This window comes from Xenia sp. Carnegie-2017, unplaced genomic scaffold (assembly GCF_021976095.1).
Source record: "Xenia sp. Carnegie-2017 unplaced genomic scaffold, XeniaSp_v1 HiC_scaffold_13, whole genome shotgun sequence".
Classification (NCBI taxonomy): Eukaryota; Metazoa; Cnidaria; class Anthozoa; order Malacalcyonacea; family Xeniidae; genus Xenia; species Xenia sp. Carnegie-2017.
The window spans coordinates 9,789,163-9,802,916 of NW_025813436.1; the positions used below are offsets into that span (position 1 = coordinate 9,789,163).

The following is a 13,754-nucleotide window of genomic DNA, read 5'->3' on the forward strand; positions in this document are numbered from 1 at the left end:
TGTTGATTGATACCTCTTGCATCTCCAACCACATCTGACCTACATCATAGTATGAATGGCACATCCACTTACGCAATTGGGTTCAGTGTATGGTTTCTGATTAGCTTTAAGATTTGGGAGATTAAAAAAATTCAAACCTTTCCAAAAAGTAACACTTTTATTGAGCAAGACATTCAAATTTGAAACACATACAGACAAATTTGCATACAAAAAATTTCTGTGACATACATAACAAGATATATTAATGAATCAACTCCACAAATTTGTCTTTAAACACTCTCCGCTAAAAGCAATGTGCTAGTTATCATAGAAATGCAATTCAGAATTTCCAAAAATTGTATGTCTGCATGTTACAAAGCTTCTTCATCTTTGCTAGCTTCTTTCGGGAACTTAATTGGATCGCTTGCTTTACGCTTGATGAAGTCGACGAAATCCGAAACTTCTCGACCACCTTCATATTTTTCAGGCTTATCTTTACTATTTTTTGGCGCCCAGTATATTGTTGGAAAACTGAAAAAGAGGAAATGCACAATATATAAAATATTACCATACAACTTTGTTTACGCAATATTTGACGAGACACATGTTCATCAATTTGCTAAACAATTACTCCAAACATATTAAGGTAACTGGTTTGATCCAATGCTACGCCAAGATCACCGTGTATAGAGTGAACGACAGTTTGAGTTCAGAGGGATTAAAGTAATTCAGTTTACGTACCCTGAAACTTCGTATGGTGGTGGAGTGTCGTTTGCTGTAGCATCCATCTTGGCAATCACCACATTATCAACACCTTTAAACTACCATTGAATGAAGAAAATAAGTATTTTCGTACATAATAAAATTTCTGTGGTATAAAACACCCTCCTACGTATGTACATACCTTTTCACCTAGTTCTTTGTATTTTGGTTCAAGATTCTTGCAATGTCCACACCAAGGCGCATAGAACTCAATGAGAACATCCTTCTCTGGATCGTTGACGATTTCCTCAAAATTTTTTCCAACAACAACTTTCACTGGACCATCATTATCAGATGGTATTTCCTCAGATTTGACGTACGCCTCTATTTTGCCATCAAGATAATCCGTGACAAACTGTCTCAGGTTATCAACACTGGAATCGTAAAAGAAATGAATGTGTAAATGCACCAAATCATTGAAATCTTTTGCGAGTGGCAAGATATCATTTTATTGATTTATTCACCTAAATTTCTCCTTCATGACAAATTTCGATCCAGCGTAGTTCTTTGCTGCCACTAAGACCTCCTCATCGCTACGATCACTAAAACTTTCCATATCACTTCCAAAATCAGACTTGGCAGCTATTGCAAAATGGAGCTTCTCTTTAAAGTCCTTGGCCACTTTCAAAACTCTGTTTCGCCAATAATTGGTTCCTTAAGTGAAAATAAACCGATTGAGCAGAAAAAAATTTCCAAGATTGGAAATCGATGTCACGTGGTTTACAAACCTTTTGGATTTAAAGTGTAATCAACCTTAAAGTAGGCTATGACCAAAGGCTTTTTAAATGCATCTGCATTATCTGGAGTCATGTGACCAACAAGACCATGGCTAAACCAATCAAATATAATTTTATCACAAGAAATAACTGATTTTTTTTACATGCAAATAAGAAAACAACACCAACACATTTTCCTCGATAAACTTCTCAATACTGCTGCGACTTGCAGAGCCAGAGTAAACAAATTTTGAATCCTCAAACTTGCTCTTCAAACGGTTGGGTCGATACAAGACAATAGCACTAAAACATCACAAAGTGCATGAATTCTTTCACTAAATATATTCTATCTAATTTCACTCTACAATACCACATTGAAATTGTGAATTTTGTTTTGATGATTAACAAGAGATAAGCAATACTTACTCCTTGTGTCCTTGTGTATCCATTATGCTCTCATCAGTAGTATGAGCAAAACGATATTTATCTCTTAGTGCATCAGCAGATTTAAGAAATTCACTTTTCAGATCACTATCAGTGGTGAAGTAGCCAACAAGTACTGCATCAAAACCACCAATAACTTTTTCCATTGTCTCAGCATCTTTCACTTCTAAAATGTTGCGAAAATATTTCTCGTCACCTTAAAATTGAATACATAACTTAGACTGCAGAGTTTCACACCTTTAGAGCTTGGTCCAGCTTGCTTTTTCATTGTCGAAACAATGCCTTCTACAAATACATTACATGGCATTCTGTTAGAACTCACAAAACACTTGTTAATTAAGGCATATTATTATATATTCTGGATGATAAATGTGATTGGTTCATTCACAGTCATGTGACTGTACATAAATGTACTTTTAATTAAGTTATAACAAGTCAATGACTGTATAAGGAATACACAGTAGGACCAGTTTTCTCCAAAACTTGTTGCTATGTATTTGATTGTGGTAAGCCATCTCAGCATTCCTACGGGTCAGAACTTGCAATTGATCTGATGGTAACATGCTAATCACATGCATAATGAATGACACAATAAAATTCAATAGAGTAGCTCAACTGTTCTATATAGTGTGAGTCTACTAACTTGCTTCTCTAGGACCATCGTAATCCTTGTTCACAACGCCATTTCGAAAAACTTTAAGAGTTGGGTAACCACTGACACCATGTTTTGAGCAAGTTTCTTTTCCCTCACCAACACAGTCAACCTAAATCATCATCAACAGTCATTCTCAGCAAATCAGTTAGTGTTTCATTAAAGTTAACACTTAAAAACTTTTTGATTTTCAAGCAATTATGTTATAACATAAATTAGCATTGAAAAAATTCTCCACAAGCACAAACTTACAACAACACACATTCCTTAACTATCATACTTCCCAAATTTCACTTAAATCAATTGCAAAATTGTACAAAGCATTTAAAATACTACATCACCCTAATTAAAATTCATTGGTCACACCCCCCGCGATAATCACATAAACACATGATATTTCAAATTAATTAATCGTATTTCATAGTTTAGTCAGCACATAATACAGATATAAACGATAAAATATAATTGAAACGATTCATTATTTAACAAACATAATCTAACAGATTTAAAAAAAACAATAACACAATGTACAAAAGAAGAATCATCAATGGCGTTGAATCGAACCTTTACAAGTGGTACGGGGGGATCGTTCTTCTTCAACGACGTGGCAGCTTGTTCGTACTCAGGAGCAAGACGTTTACAATGTCCACACCTGTTTAAGAAACAAATGAATCCAAAAGTACTTTCGAAATGCTTCTGTATTTTCCAACTTTAACAAAAAACTTTGTTGGAAGTGATCTTCCTTATTACAAACTTTCATCTAATTTCTCGTACCAAGGAGCGAAAAATTCTACCAAAGCGATATCCATGGACTTGATACGACTGCCAAAATTACTGTCTGTCAATTCAATAACATCTGATCCATAAACAGCGCTTAAAAACGCAAGAAATATAAGTTTGGTGGACGCCATTGTCTTCCTTTCCCTCACTCTTCGTAATTACCTACAAGCGTACATGTGTCTATTTGTTGGCCCTACTTTATTGGTCAGTTAGTAACACGTGACTTAGTCTTGTCATGTTTTGATTGGCTGTTGTCTAGTCGCACAATTCTAATCAAGTATCACAAAAATCATATGAGCCAAAAATTTTCGGCGCCAAAAACAAAGAGAAAATGTTGTTGCTCGACAAGCATTTTACGATAAAGTTATAAAAAGTGATCAAAAATCCGTTTTTCAAGAAGAAATGATCATTGAATTGATAAGTGTGGGATTCTAATATAATGTGGCTCTCAGTTTCAATTGTTTTAAAGACGAATTGTACATGGTTTGTAAGTTTTTACTTGTCAGACTTAAAATTTTAAATTCCGTTTACGTTGTTTCACTTGTTTACTTATACGAAAAGAGAATTGTGCAATATGGGATTATGTCGTGTCGTTTTAATCATTATATCATTCTACATGTCTATAATGCGCTTAACATTAAAAACAAAAATTCAAAGCTATCTTTCTTTATCCAAATGAGTTATAATATTGCGAAGAGAGCTGGCCGCCATGTTGTGCTTTGCCATACATTTGGGAGTTTTGTACTGTTGCTGGTTGACTCTCCGGTTCTTTAACCATTCCGTCCATAAATGCTGCTATCGCGTCTAAGAAAGAGAAAGCAGTTTGATTAAGCACCATTCATTGATTTCATTCAATGTATGAAGTTCCTTATGAAGTCTGTTTTTATTACCAATATCAGTGAACAACTCTTAAACATTTGAAGCGTTTTTTAATCTCTTGTTATCTGCTTACATTTGTAGGGAATAAGAAAATGGGGAGAAGCGCACAAGAACGTTAACCAAGCATTTGAATCACTTCACCGATGTAAGGTAGGCTGTTTTAAACTAATTTTAGTATAGTGTAGTATAGTAGTAGTTTGATTGTCAGCTATTATCATGTTGATCTCTAAATTGTCTGGATGTATCACTATTGATTTTTTTACACTGAGAAGAAAAATTATAAAATAAATTTAATTAAACTACAAAATCAAGGATACATAATCAGTAACCATAAATTACTGCCTTGTAAATTTGGAAACATTAATAGAACTGTGAAAGTAATGAGAAACTTACAGGCATCTTCAGCTCCGTAATATTCTCCTTCGTATCGTCCATACTTAAAAAGTTTTAATTGAGGCCAGGTTCGCACTCCAAATCTTCGGCATGTTGCCATTCCCGTACCATAGCAATCGATCTAAAAGCGATAGAGTTCGTAAAGATGGGGTCATTGAGTGTACTGCATGTTCAAATAAAATATTTTGAATGTCTCGAGAGAACGATGACAAATGTACTTCAAAAATATGGAGGTCATTGACCTCGTTTTTGTGTGTCTTTGTTTCACAAAATGCAATATGGTATTTACTCATATGATAGTTAAAGATTTTTAGGATTAGATTTATCACGAGATTAGATTACATTGCAATGGTGTCGCACGAATGGTCACACGTGATCAGACAACTCAGTTTTATCAATTTCTTTTCACGTTGTAACGTTTTCAGTTTGAATTATTTAAATTTGTTTGGAGTCATTTTTCGTTGGGATACCCTGTGCAGCCTATCTACAGAGTCTAAAGCTTAGAACTGATTTAGATGGCACTCTTTCATACTCGAGAATTGACATGTATGAAGTTCGGGACGCTAGGCGATTTAATGCAGTTCTCTATAGCATAAATACAAAAATCATTTATTCTACTTTAAAATTGACAGCATTTTATCAAATGTCTTCACACAATTGTATTCACAACCTATGGCCTTATTGAGTATATGAACAGTGTTTTACCTTTGCTAAAACAAACTCTTCCTTTGCGGCGAGCATGTTTGCTGCTGCTTCGTATTTTGGTTCGAGTCTTTTACAATCACTGCACCTGTAGTACGTTTAAGAAAATATTTAGCCTATATTACAAAAAAGATTTACATGATCGCTCAATAACATGTTGAATTAGGTAATAATGATAAGACTATAATAACTACTGACCAGGGAGCGTAAAAGTCCACTAGCATTGCCTCCTTGTCCTTAATATATTGATCAAAATCATTATCTGTCAGTTGAAAAACCGAGTCACTCCTCACCGCTGGTGCAAGATAAGTTGAAAACAACAAAAAAGTGAAATATCCCGTTTTCATATCCATTTCAAAAAGCAATATTGAATAAGCAAAAATGTTGTTGTTTAAGTGGCGTATATTTTACATCTTAGATCATTACATCAAGATTTGTTTCACATACGCATGACTGAACAGAAAACATCGCATAGGCCATGGCCCACTTCGAAAATTGTGATATTTTCATGCGTCCACCGAGGGACGAAAAATTTTTTAATCATCATGTTGCTGTAGTAGTATTTGTCAACTTTAGCATGTATTTCAACCGTTTAACATGCGCATTAACGAGAAAAATAGATTATTTTATCTTTAATATATGATCTATGTCAATGTTACGTTTATAAGTCTTAGCCAATCAACGTAAAGAGATTCTAGCCCTCAATCCAATAAAGTAGGTCGGGGTGAAAGGGGTTTCACTACACTTGGAAAACAAGTGCAAACAAAAAAAGATTGCCGATATTTGCTCACGCGGATGACGAGTTTTTTGCGTTATGCATGTCACAAATAGTGCTTATTTTGTTTCGATAAGAAATGCATATCGTATGAATTATTTTTATCAATGTTGCTTCAAACTAACTAGAGCGATTTGTCATTTCAATATTAAACTACAATTTCGATAGATGGTATCCGAGATTTCGTGTTTGCTTTCATATGTTGTGGCATTTTGAGTAAATTTCCATTGTTTTAATTTTTGACAAAATGCCCTTGTATTCATTTTGTTCGATGAAATCATAGTTTCAAAACGTTTATATTTAATTGTAAAATATATATAAGAATATACTGTTGGACGTTTTACAAGCCGCCTTGCTATCACATAGAATTTTCATGTTTTCTTTGTGATAACAATTTTAAGCTGGCGTAGTTCACATTTTTTCATAGACTTCTTTCGTTGATATCTAATTTCTAGTGTGATCTTTCCGATGCTATGTGCAAGCGCAGCGATTTTTTGTTTCACGATGGGCCCCTTTCAGATTTGGCATACCTTCGGAAAATGATAAATATAATATAAACTACCAGTGGACGCATGACGATATTATTTTTAGACGACTTTTTGCGATACGGCCCATGGCTTATATATAGAGCTTTATTAATATTAAATAAGATCAAGAAAGTATGAAATTTTTCGAAATAAGATGTAATAAAAATGCTCAATAGCTTCCAAGAAAACTACTAAACGTTCAGCAAGAAAACAATAGTATTTTTATTGACTAACGTATTTTATAAATATTGAAGATCGGTCTGAAAGTGTAGTCGAACTGAGAGTACTTTGCGATAATTTATAAATATTATTATTACATAGATATGTATGAAAGATGATATATCTAGCTTGCATAACCTTTTTAAAAATAGGCCTTTTATATTAACAATAATGAAATGTAAATATGTAATCACAAAATTATCTACAAATTAACATTCCTATAGAAAATAATATACAGCTACATACATATTACTTATAATCTGAAGCATTCTGTTTCCGCAAAACTGGTGCACATAAGAAATAATACTTTTCAAAAAAAAAATTGAGATACTTTATGCTACTATACTTTATGCTACCATACTATATGCTTCTAACTATTTCTTCCTAATTAAAACTAAGGCGTTATGGCCCTCGCAGGTTTAAGAGAATGCCACTGTACAATATCAAGTTCTGGTTTATCAATGATTGTCTCCCAATGACGATATCCACTGGCTGCGATGTCATTCTGACGGCCTGTTCCCAATATAACGTAGCCTATAGGTTGTTTCGTCATAGACTTACTGTAAATTGTCAGTTTTACCAATACTTGGCTCATCTTTCCTCTCGAGAAAAAACCAAAAAGTTTAAAAGTTTCTTTGTACGAAGGATTGTTAGACTTTGCCACAAGCTTTGTTTTGAGACGTTGTACAACTACATCGCTGAAAAACACTTTGATTTTCACGTACGTATCTGGAAAGAAAAGGTGTAGAAACTAGAAATGATAACTCTCCAACCATCAATCTCTTAATTAAGGAAAATATATCTACAAAGAATTGCATATTCAGCTGTAAAGAATTTGCGTACTATATTTATATCAGTTAGCTGTAAGGAGGTCACGTGCTATCTTGTTCTGAAATGTAACGAAGTTTGTAAAGAAGTCAGCTGTTATCTGGTAGTTAAAAGAAGGGAAATCATTTGACATCTTTGAGTCATTCGTAGAGAGATTGTATAGAATCTATAGAGAAATCATATGCTGCCTTGCTGCTTGTAAAGAAGTACGCCTGTATGCCGGAACTTAGAAGAATATTTTAACCAAACTGACACTCTGATCTGTTGTAAAGTTAATACACTGCTCATTACGTAAAGCTATTTGATGAATCATATTTAAAAAAACTAATATTTTATCTTGCATATGCATACTGTACCAATTGGTTTTTTCTTTCTGCCGGGAGTTTTAAGACCATGACATTCAACGATTCCTAGTGTAACGCTTTCATCCACTGGATCGTACCTCAATCGTACTAGTATCTCGCCAGACTTGGGAGAATGACTAATCTAAAGTTGAAAAATTTTATCGTCAATATACCGTGATGAGCCTTTAGAGCAATCTAGTTTTAAAGCAATTCACCTCAACTGTTCCGGGATGGAGCAGTTGTATGGCTTCATTCTTTGGAAAGGATGGAAGTAGTCCCATTACTTGATGAACAGCCTCGGCGATAATTGTATTACCATCAAGAACATGAAATAATATAGTCGTTTCATTGAAAAGATCAGCAGGAAAATCACTTATAACGCAAGTTTCGTTAAAAAATGTCTCCTCTGGGTTATCAACGTAAGCATATTTTGTCTTGAACTCTTGATGATACGTTGAAAATTCCACCTTTACCCATACACAAATGCTAGATTGATCAGCGAGTGTAGTAAGTTGGAAAATATTGTTTACACTCACAACTGTAACATTAAGTTCACTAGACGCTACTCCATAATACAAAGCAAATTTTAATGTCGCCAATTCGTCATCTTTGTGAAGGCTGAATCTAAAAAGACAACAGAGTTTTGGATGATGTTGTCAGTAAGCCTGTGAAGTATGTTGAACTATTTATAACGCTGAATGGAAAGTTTCATTAGTCAACAAAAGGTCAACGAAAGTTTCATCAGTAAACGAAAATATATTAATAGGAGTGTATTTACTTTCAACGATTAAATATGATAAACTAACCTTTTTCTTGCGCCTGGCGAACAAATATTCAGGTCTTGCATTGAGATTGATCCAGTTAGGCGACATTTATCCTTTGTTTGTTGGAGTCTTGAAATCGGTTCTAATTTGAGGACATCTTGTGTGAAATCTGGATTTGAATGGTAGTCTTTAATTGCAGAACCTGTTGAAAGGTTTTCACAAGAGCGAAATCTTGATTTTTCTGCGTCGTAATCGTAGGATAGTGGTTCAGATGAAGTTCTTGGTGGTTTTATTGGCTCTTGAACTTGAAACTTACGCGTGATAGGTATGCTGAATCCAGGTATATCATGATGAACTATAGTAGGTATCCTTTTGTTAGCAGTGGACTTCGTTTTACCTTTGGAACATTGCAAAGAGCGAACAGACCACAATTTATAAAGCAAGAAGATTGTAATGGCTACCAGCAGTCCTGAACCAACTCCCAGGAGAATAGGAAGGATGTCTGTTGCAAGAAAATTGAAAAACTCATCAGAATATTCAATAAATAAATTGAATATTCTGATGAGTTTTTTTCACATTTAAAGATCACTGTACATTCAAGAAAGCTGCTTGGCGCATGGAGCTATGACGATAACAAATACTTGAGACGTCAAATTAACATCACATGACCTTATTAGGGTAAAATCAGTACGGCTCTACCTTCGATAGCCCAAGGAAAAACAGATTTTCTCATTGTCAATTCAGTAATGATGAAACTCAACAACTTAGTACGCTTATGTCTTGTTACCTATGTAGTGTGTACCCATTTAGTACTCGTAAAATTCGTTCAGCTTCAATTTTCGATGAAAATTGTACGATTCGGAAGTTGTAAGTTTATGGCTCTTAACGACTTAAGTGACCTCTTGAGTCTTCAGAGAAAGACGTTTTTTCTTTCGCCAAGGTAGACTTAATATATGCAAAAAATGTAAGATATTTACTTTTATTAGCCCGTAGCGCATATTATGTGGCTATTTTATCGCAAAATTGCCTTCGGAAACATATAGCAACATCTTCCTCTAGCATAAGATAGTAGCAATTGGCGGAAAGAACAGGCTGAGGCTGACAAATATTTGTGAATTTTGCTGCCACGCATAACTGGCAATTAACATGGCACTCCTTTCCAGGTTATTCAGTTTGTTTTTATTTCAATCACAAGTCGCTGGCAACAGCTATACTACTGCATGTACGGAACATAAATTTATATAAACCTATGATCTTTTCACTATAGCTATGTGTTTCGTCAAAATAGCATAACATCTTCTATAGCTTGTGTTTCTATTAGAATATACTAAACTGTTACTAAAACTATTTAAATAAAATTAATTGTGCGTTTGATACAAGACCTCATGCTGACAAAAATGTATGCAGTCTTCTAAAGACTTATACAAAAGGTCACTAAAATCTATTAAGGACAATGAATGATACAAGATTATTATTTTTGCTACTACCACAAACTGTGAAATGAGTTGAATTTCCGTTGCTGTTAGGAATTTTACACTTGCATTAAAAAGTTCGCGTTTGGGCAAAGTCTTTTTGATCAGCCGAAATATACTATGGTGCCAAGGAAACCAATGATGATAAAAGGAGAAATTGTTCTCTCCGACATAAGAAAATATCTTGACGAAAAATGTCCTCCCCAAACAAAAAGTCTTTTGATTTATTAGGTCTTCTGCTACAATTATCAAAGCATTATTCATGTATTGTTTGTTTTCAAAATGATATTTCGTTCATTTATCAATTTGCATGAAAGTCTCGAAAATTTGACACGTAGTATAAGTGTGTCAATTTTTTCAGTGGCCAGGTATCATATCAGATATCATATCAAATATATTATACTTGTTAAAATTTCAATGAACAGAACAATATCATAAACGAGTACGAGCAAAAATAATACAAAATGAATACATTATTGTTTTCTATAAGTATAACGATTTATGTTGACTAAGCAATCCATGCACATGATCATGAAACTTTCAATTTCACTCATACAAAAACACAAAGATGATTTAGTGTTTTATCATCATACAAAGTATCTAGCTCATTCATTCATGCTAGATGAGATCTGTACTGCTTATAAGACGTTGCCAGGATAAGCTATTATTGCCTTAAACAATTCTTACACGATTGACACTTAAAGCTTCCGCTTTAGGATGCCTTATGAAATCATATTATTTTTTATACATGAAAAACAAGGAAATTTTTCTCTTCGCTGATCATAAATTACAGAATATTATTATATCTTGAATAATCTGTCGTAAACTCTGCATTTACTAGCGTGAGAAACTCAGTCGACTATTATAATGCTTCTATAAAAATATTTCAAAAGTAAAAAGTTTCAACCATCGTTTAATATCTTTATGCTCTTTCATGCTCTTATAATCCTTATACGTACATATTATGGTATTCACTATACTGGTTATATATACCTTCCCAGTACATGCATGCCGATAATTTGTCATTATCATTTCACTTATATCATGTTTTCTCCAAGTTATTTATTGACCAATAAGCGCGTGGTAAGTTAAAAGAAGTTTTAAACAGTTCGTTCATTAGTATAATCCATGAATCAACAAACTAAAAGCGCAAGAAAAGCTTCTTGTCATAAATGAATTTCGCACATTGTATACCATAAAAATAAGAAATTTTAAGATATCGTCTAAACCTTTCTACCTCATCGTGCCAAAACGTCGTCAGCAATAAAATAAGACGTTTGTGTCTACCTTGAGGTATTCAAAGTTCTGAATATGTGTTATTTTTGTATGATAATATATGTAATAGATTATAATCTTACATTCACTATCCATAAGAAGTCTTCTTCACAGATATTTACACAACAAAATTTTCTCCATCTTTCCTCGTATGTCACGATCGCAAACTTTACTTCAACAACGACGTGTCATTTCAATGTGATGGCATTGCAGACAACCGCCAGTACACACTGAAATCGTTTCATCATTATAGCAAATTTAAATGATATTTCAACCCACGCTTTGAGACATCACTTGTTCCGGCGTGTTTTTGGTAATAGGACGTCATCTTAGGGTAATATTTGCTCGCTTTTGTTTTTAATACTGACGACTGATGGATAATTGTGGTAATTGTTAATATCTTGAATTGTTATGACGCATACAATCACGGAACGCAAAATAAAATGGAACTTAACAGGTTGATGATAAATCTACCACAAACAAGAATTATTTATCATCAACCTGTTAAGAGAAACATGCAAGAAAGAATATTTTTCTTTCAAGTAAGATGGAGCACTATGCAGTTTATATCAAGACAAACAGGCTTGAATTGGATGATATTCCTCGATGTCGACATTTGGTTTCTTCATAATGGTCGCCCAGTGATCCATTGCTTTTTGTAACATGAAGTGTTCATGTGAAAAGTGAAAATGGTCACCTATAAGGACGGCTCCTATTGTTATATTTTTATATAATGCACAGGAGGAGCGATGGGAAATCTTCAATATAATGGCTGTCTTAGCCATTCTGTTCTTCGACACGATAACGTCAAAAGACTCCATGAAATTTGGCGTCATCATGTTGTACTTTGTGCTGGTTCTCTTACTGTATATTCTCTTTCCATCATTGTAAACTTTTATCTTGATGAAGGGATCTGGCGAAATACAAAGTGATGTTAAACAAACGATATAGTTAAGCTGGACACGTATATTATTTCTCATTGAGTAATGTCTTCGTTTGTACTTAATGAAATACTCAACGTGAAATTGTGCAGTTTCATGCAATAAAACTTACTGATTGTTCCATTTTTGGAAATGGGTTTCAGTCCTTGGATATGTAGAATTTTGATTGTTAATAAGCCTTTTGATGGATTATGGCACAGAGATACCAAGACTTCACCCAACGATGACTGTTCCATAAACCAAGAATTGCTCTCCTTAATAGAAAGCTTGCATTGTGCAACATTGTCAAGGAAGAAGTGTATGTGTTATTGTAACACAACGCCTGAGTTAGAGAATATAACACATGAAAATATACCTACCGTGATTTGTTCGTTGGATATATTATCGATAGAGCTGAAAGTATTCTTTGAAGTTGCTACGTAATATGGTTTGGAGTGTTGGCTCTGCGAAATATTTGGCAAAATGTCTTCAGACGCAAGCTGTAAACGATCATCCAGTGATCGCGACATCCTAAAATTTCTCTCATAATTTCGACGTAAAGTCTTTCGAAACTTTTTTGAAATATTTGGGCTTCTAAAAGCATGAATTGCTCTGATGTCGTTATCTTCTACATACTCCGAGCTTGCATACGTATCTGAGTTCTTATGATTTGACGTTCGATATTTCGTTGGATCGTAATGATTTTCTATTTCTTCATACATTTGAGATGGGAGATGTTGGGGGACAATGGAGAATATAGTGGGAAGTAAGCTTTCCGTCAAAGATTCTTTTTCAACAACGAGTTTCTTCAGGTAGATGCGATACAAACACAGTATAAAGAATACTAAAAAGACACATAATGAGGCCAAAACAATCACGACAGCCAAAGTTTCTGTAATCAAAATGAAGAAAGAAGTTGGTCTTTTTCATGGCTTTCCTTTATTATTTATGTTTATATTGTTTAAGAAAGTGTATATATAACAATTATAATTGTAGGAAAAACAAGCCACTGATTTATATGTTTCAATGTAAAATTACATGGAAAATCGGTAAATTGCGACGACAAATTTCATGTCGAACTAAATCAAAGTTAGTAGAACGTCGTAGATTTACTTATAAATATTTGTATTGTTTATAAAGGCCTATCTAATTTGTTAAAGATAGGAAGGCTTCAGTCCCTGTTAAATCAAAATCATTATTATATATCTTACCTTTATGCATTCTAAACATCGCGAGTTCTTTTCTTTTCAGTCAAACGTTTTGAAATTGAGTAATGAATTGTTAAAATCATTAGAAGTTCATTTAACAATATATTCAAATGTG

The 13,754-nt window shown here is 33.8% G+C and overlaps 4 protein-coding genes across 4 annotated transcripts; all 4 read right to left on the reverse strand.

Moving 5' to 3' along the window:
* Positions 1 to 138: 138 nt before the first annotated feature.
* Positions 139 to 3,512, reverse strand: LOC124453898 (protein disulfide-isomerase A3-like). Its single transcript, XM_047004731.1, has 11 exons — positions 3,328 to 3,512; positions 3,118 to 3,205; positions 2,545 to 2,665; positions 2,139 to 2,186; positions 1,884 to 2,067; positions 1,647 to 1,760; positions 1,470 to 1,570; positions 1,206 to 1,395; positions 884 to 1,115; positions 721 to 800; positions 139 to 510 (listed from the first exon to the last, which is right to left on the reverse strand). The coding sequence occupies exons 1-11, from the start codon at positions 3,462 to 3,464 to the stop codon at positions 351 to 353; spliced, it is 1,455 nt and encodes a 484-aa protein (XP_046860687.1). The 5' UTR covers positions 3,465 to 3,512; the 3' UTR covers positions 139 to 350.
* Positions 3,513 to 3,913: 401 nt separating this feature from the next.
* Positions 3,914 to 5,716, reverse strand: LOC124453908 (protein disulfide-isomerase A3-like). The gene is made up of 4 exons (XM_047004740.1): positions 5,506 to 5,716; positions 5,311 to 5,395; positions 4,606 to 4,726; positions 3,914 to 4,137 (listed from the first exon to the last, which is right to left on the reverse strand). Exons 1-4 carry the CDS (start codon positions 5,658 to 5,660, stop codon positions 4,001 to 4,003), a joined length of 498 nt encoding a protein of 165 aa, XP_046860696.1. The 5' UTR covers positions 5,661 to 5,716; the 3' UTR covers positions 3,914 to 4,000.
* Positions 5,717 to 6,807: 1,091 nt separating this feature from the next.
* Positions 6,808 to 11,766, reverse strand: LOC124449858 (synaptotagmin-2-like). Its single transcript, XM_047000791.1, has 5 exons — positions 11,595 to 11,766; positions 8,807 to 9,266; positions 8,216 to 8,624; positions 8,013 to 8,142; positions 6,808 to 7,557 (listed from the first exon to the last, which is right to left on the reverse strand). Exons 1-5 carry the CDS (start codon positions 11,605 to 11,607, stop codon positions 7,223 to 7,225), a joined length of 1,347 nt encoding a protein of 448 aa, XP_046856747.1. The 5' UTR covers positions 11,608 to 11,766; the 3' UTR covers positions 6,808 to 7,222.
* A 314-nt stretch (positions 11,767 to 12,080) lies between these two features.
* On the reverse strand, positions 12,081 to 13,319 carry LOC124433382 (synaptotagmin-7-like). Its single transcript, XM_046983141.1, has 3 exons — positions 12,812 to 13,319; positions 12,565 to 12,706; positions 12,081 to 12,424 (listed from the first exon to the last, which is right to left on the reverse strand). Exons 1-3 carry the CDS (start codon positions 13,151 to 13,153, stop codon positions 12,081 to 12,083), a joined length of 828 nt encoding a protein of 275 aa, XP_046839097.1. The 5' UTR covers positions 13,154 to 13,319.
* Between the last annotated feature and the right edge of the window lie 435 nt (positions 13,320 to 13,754).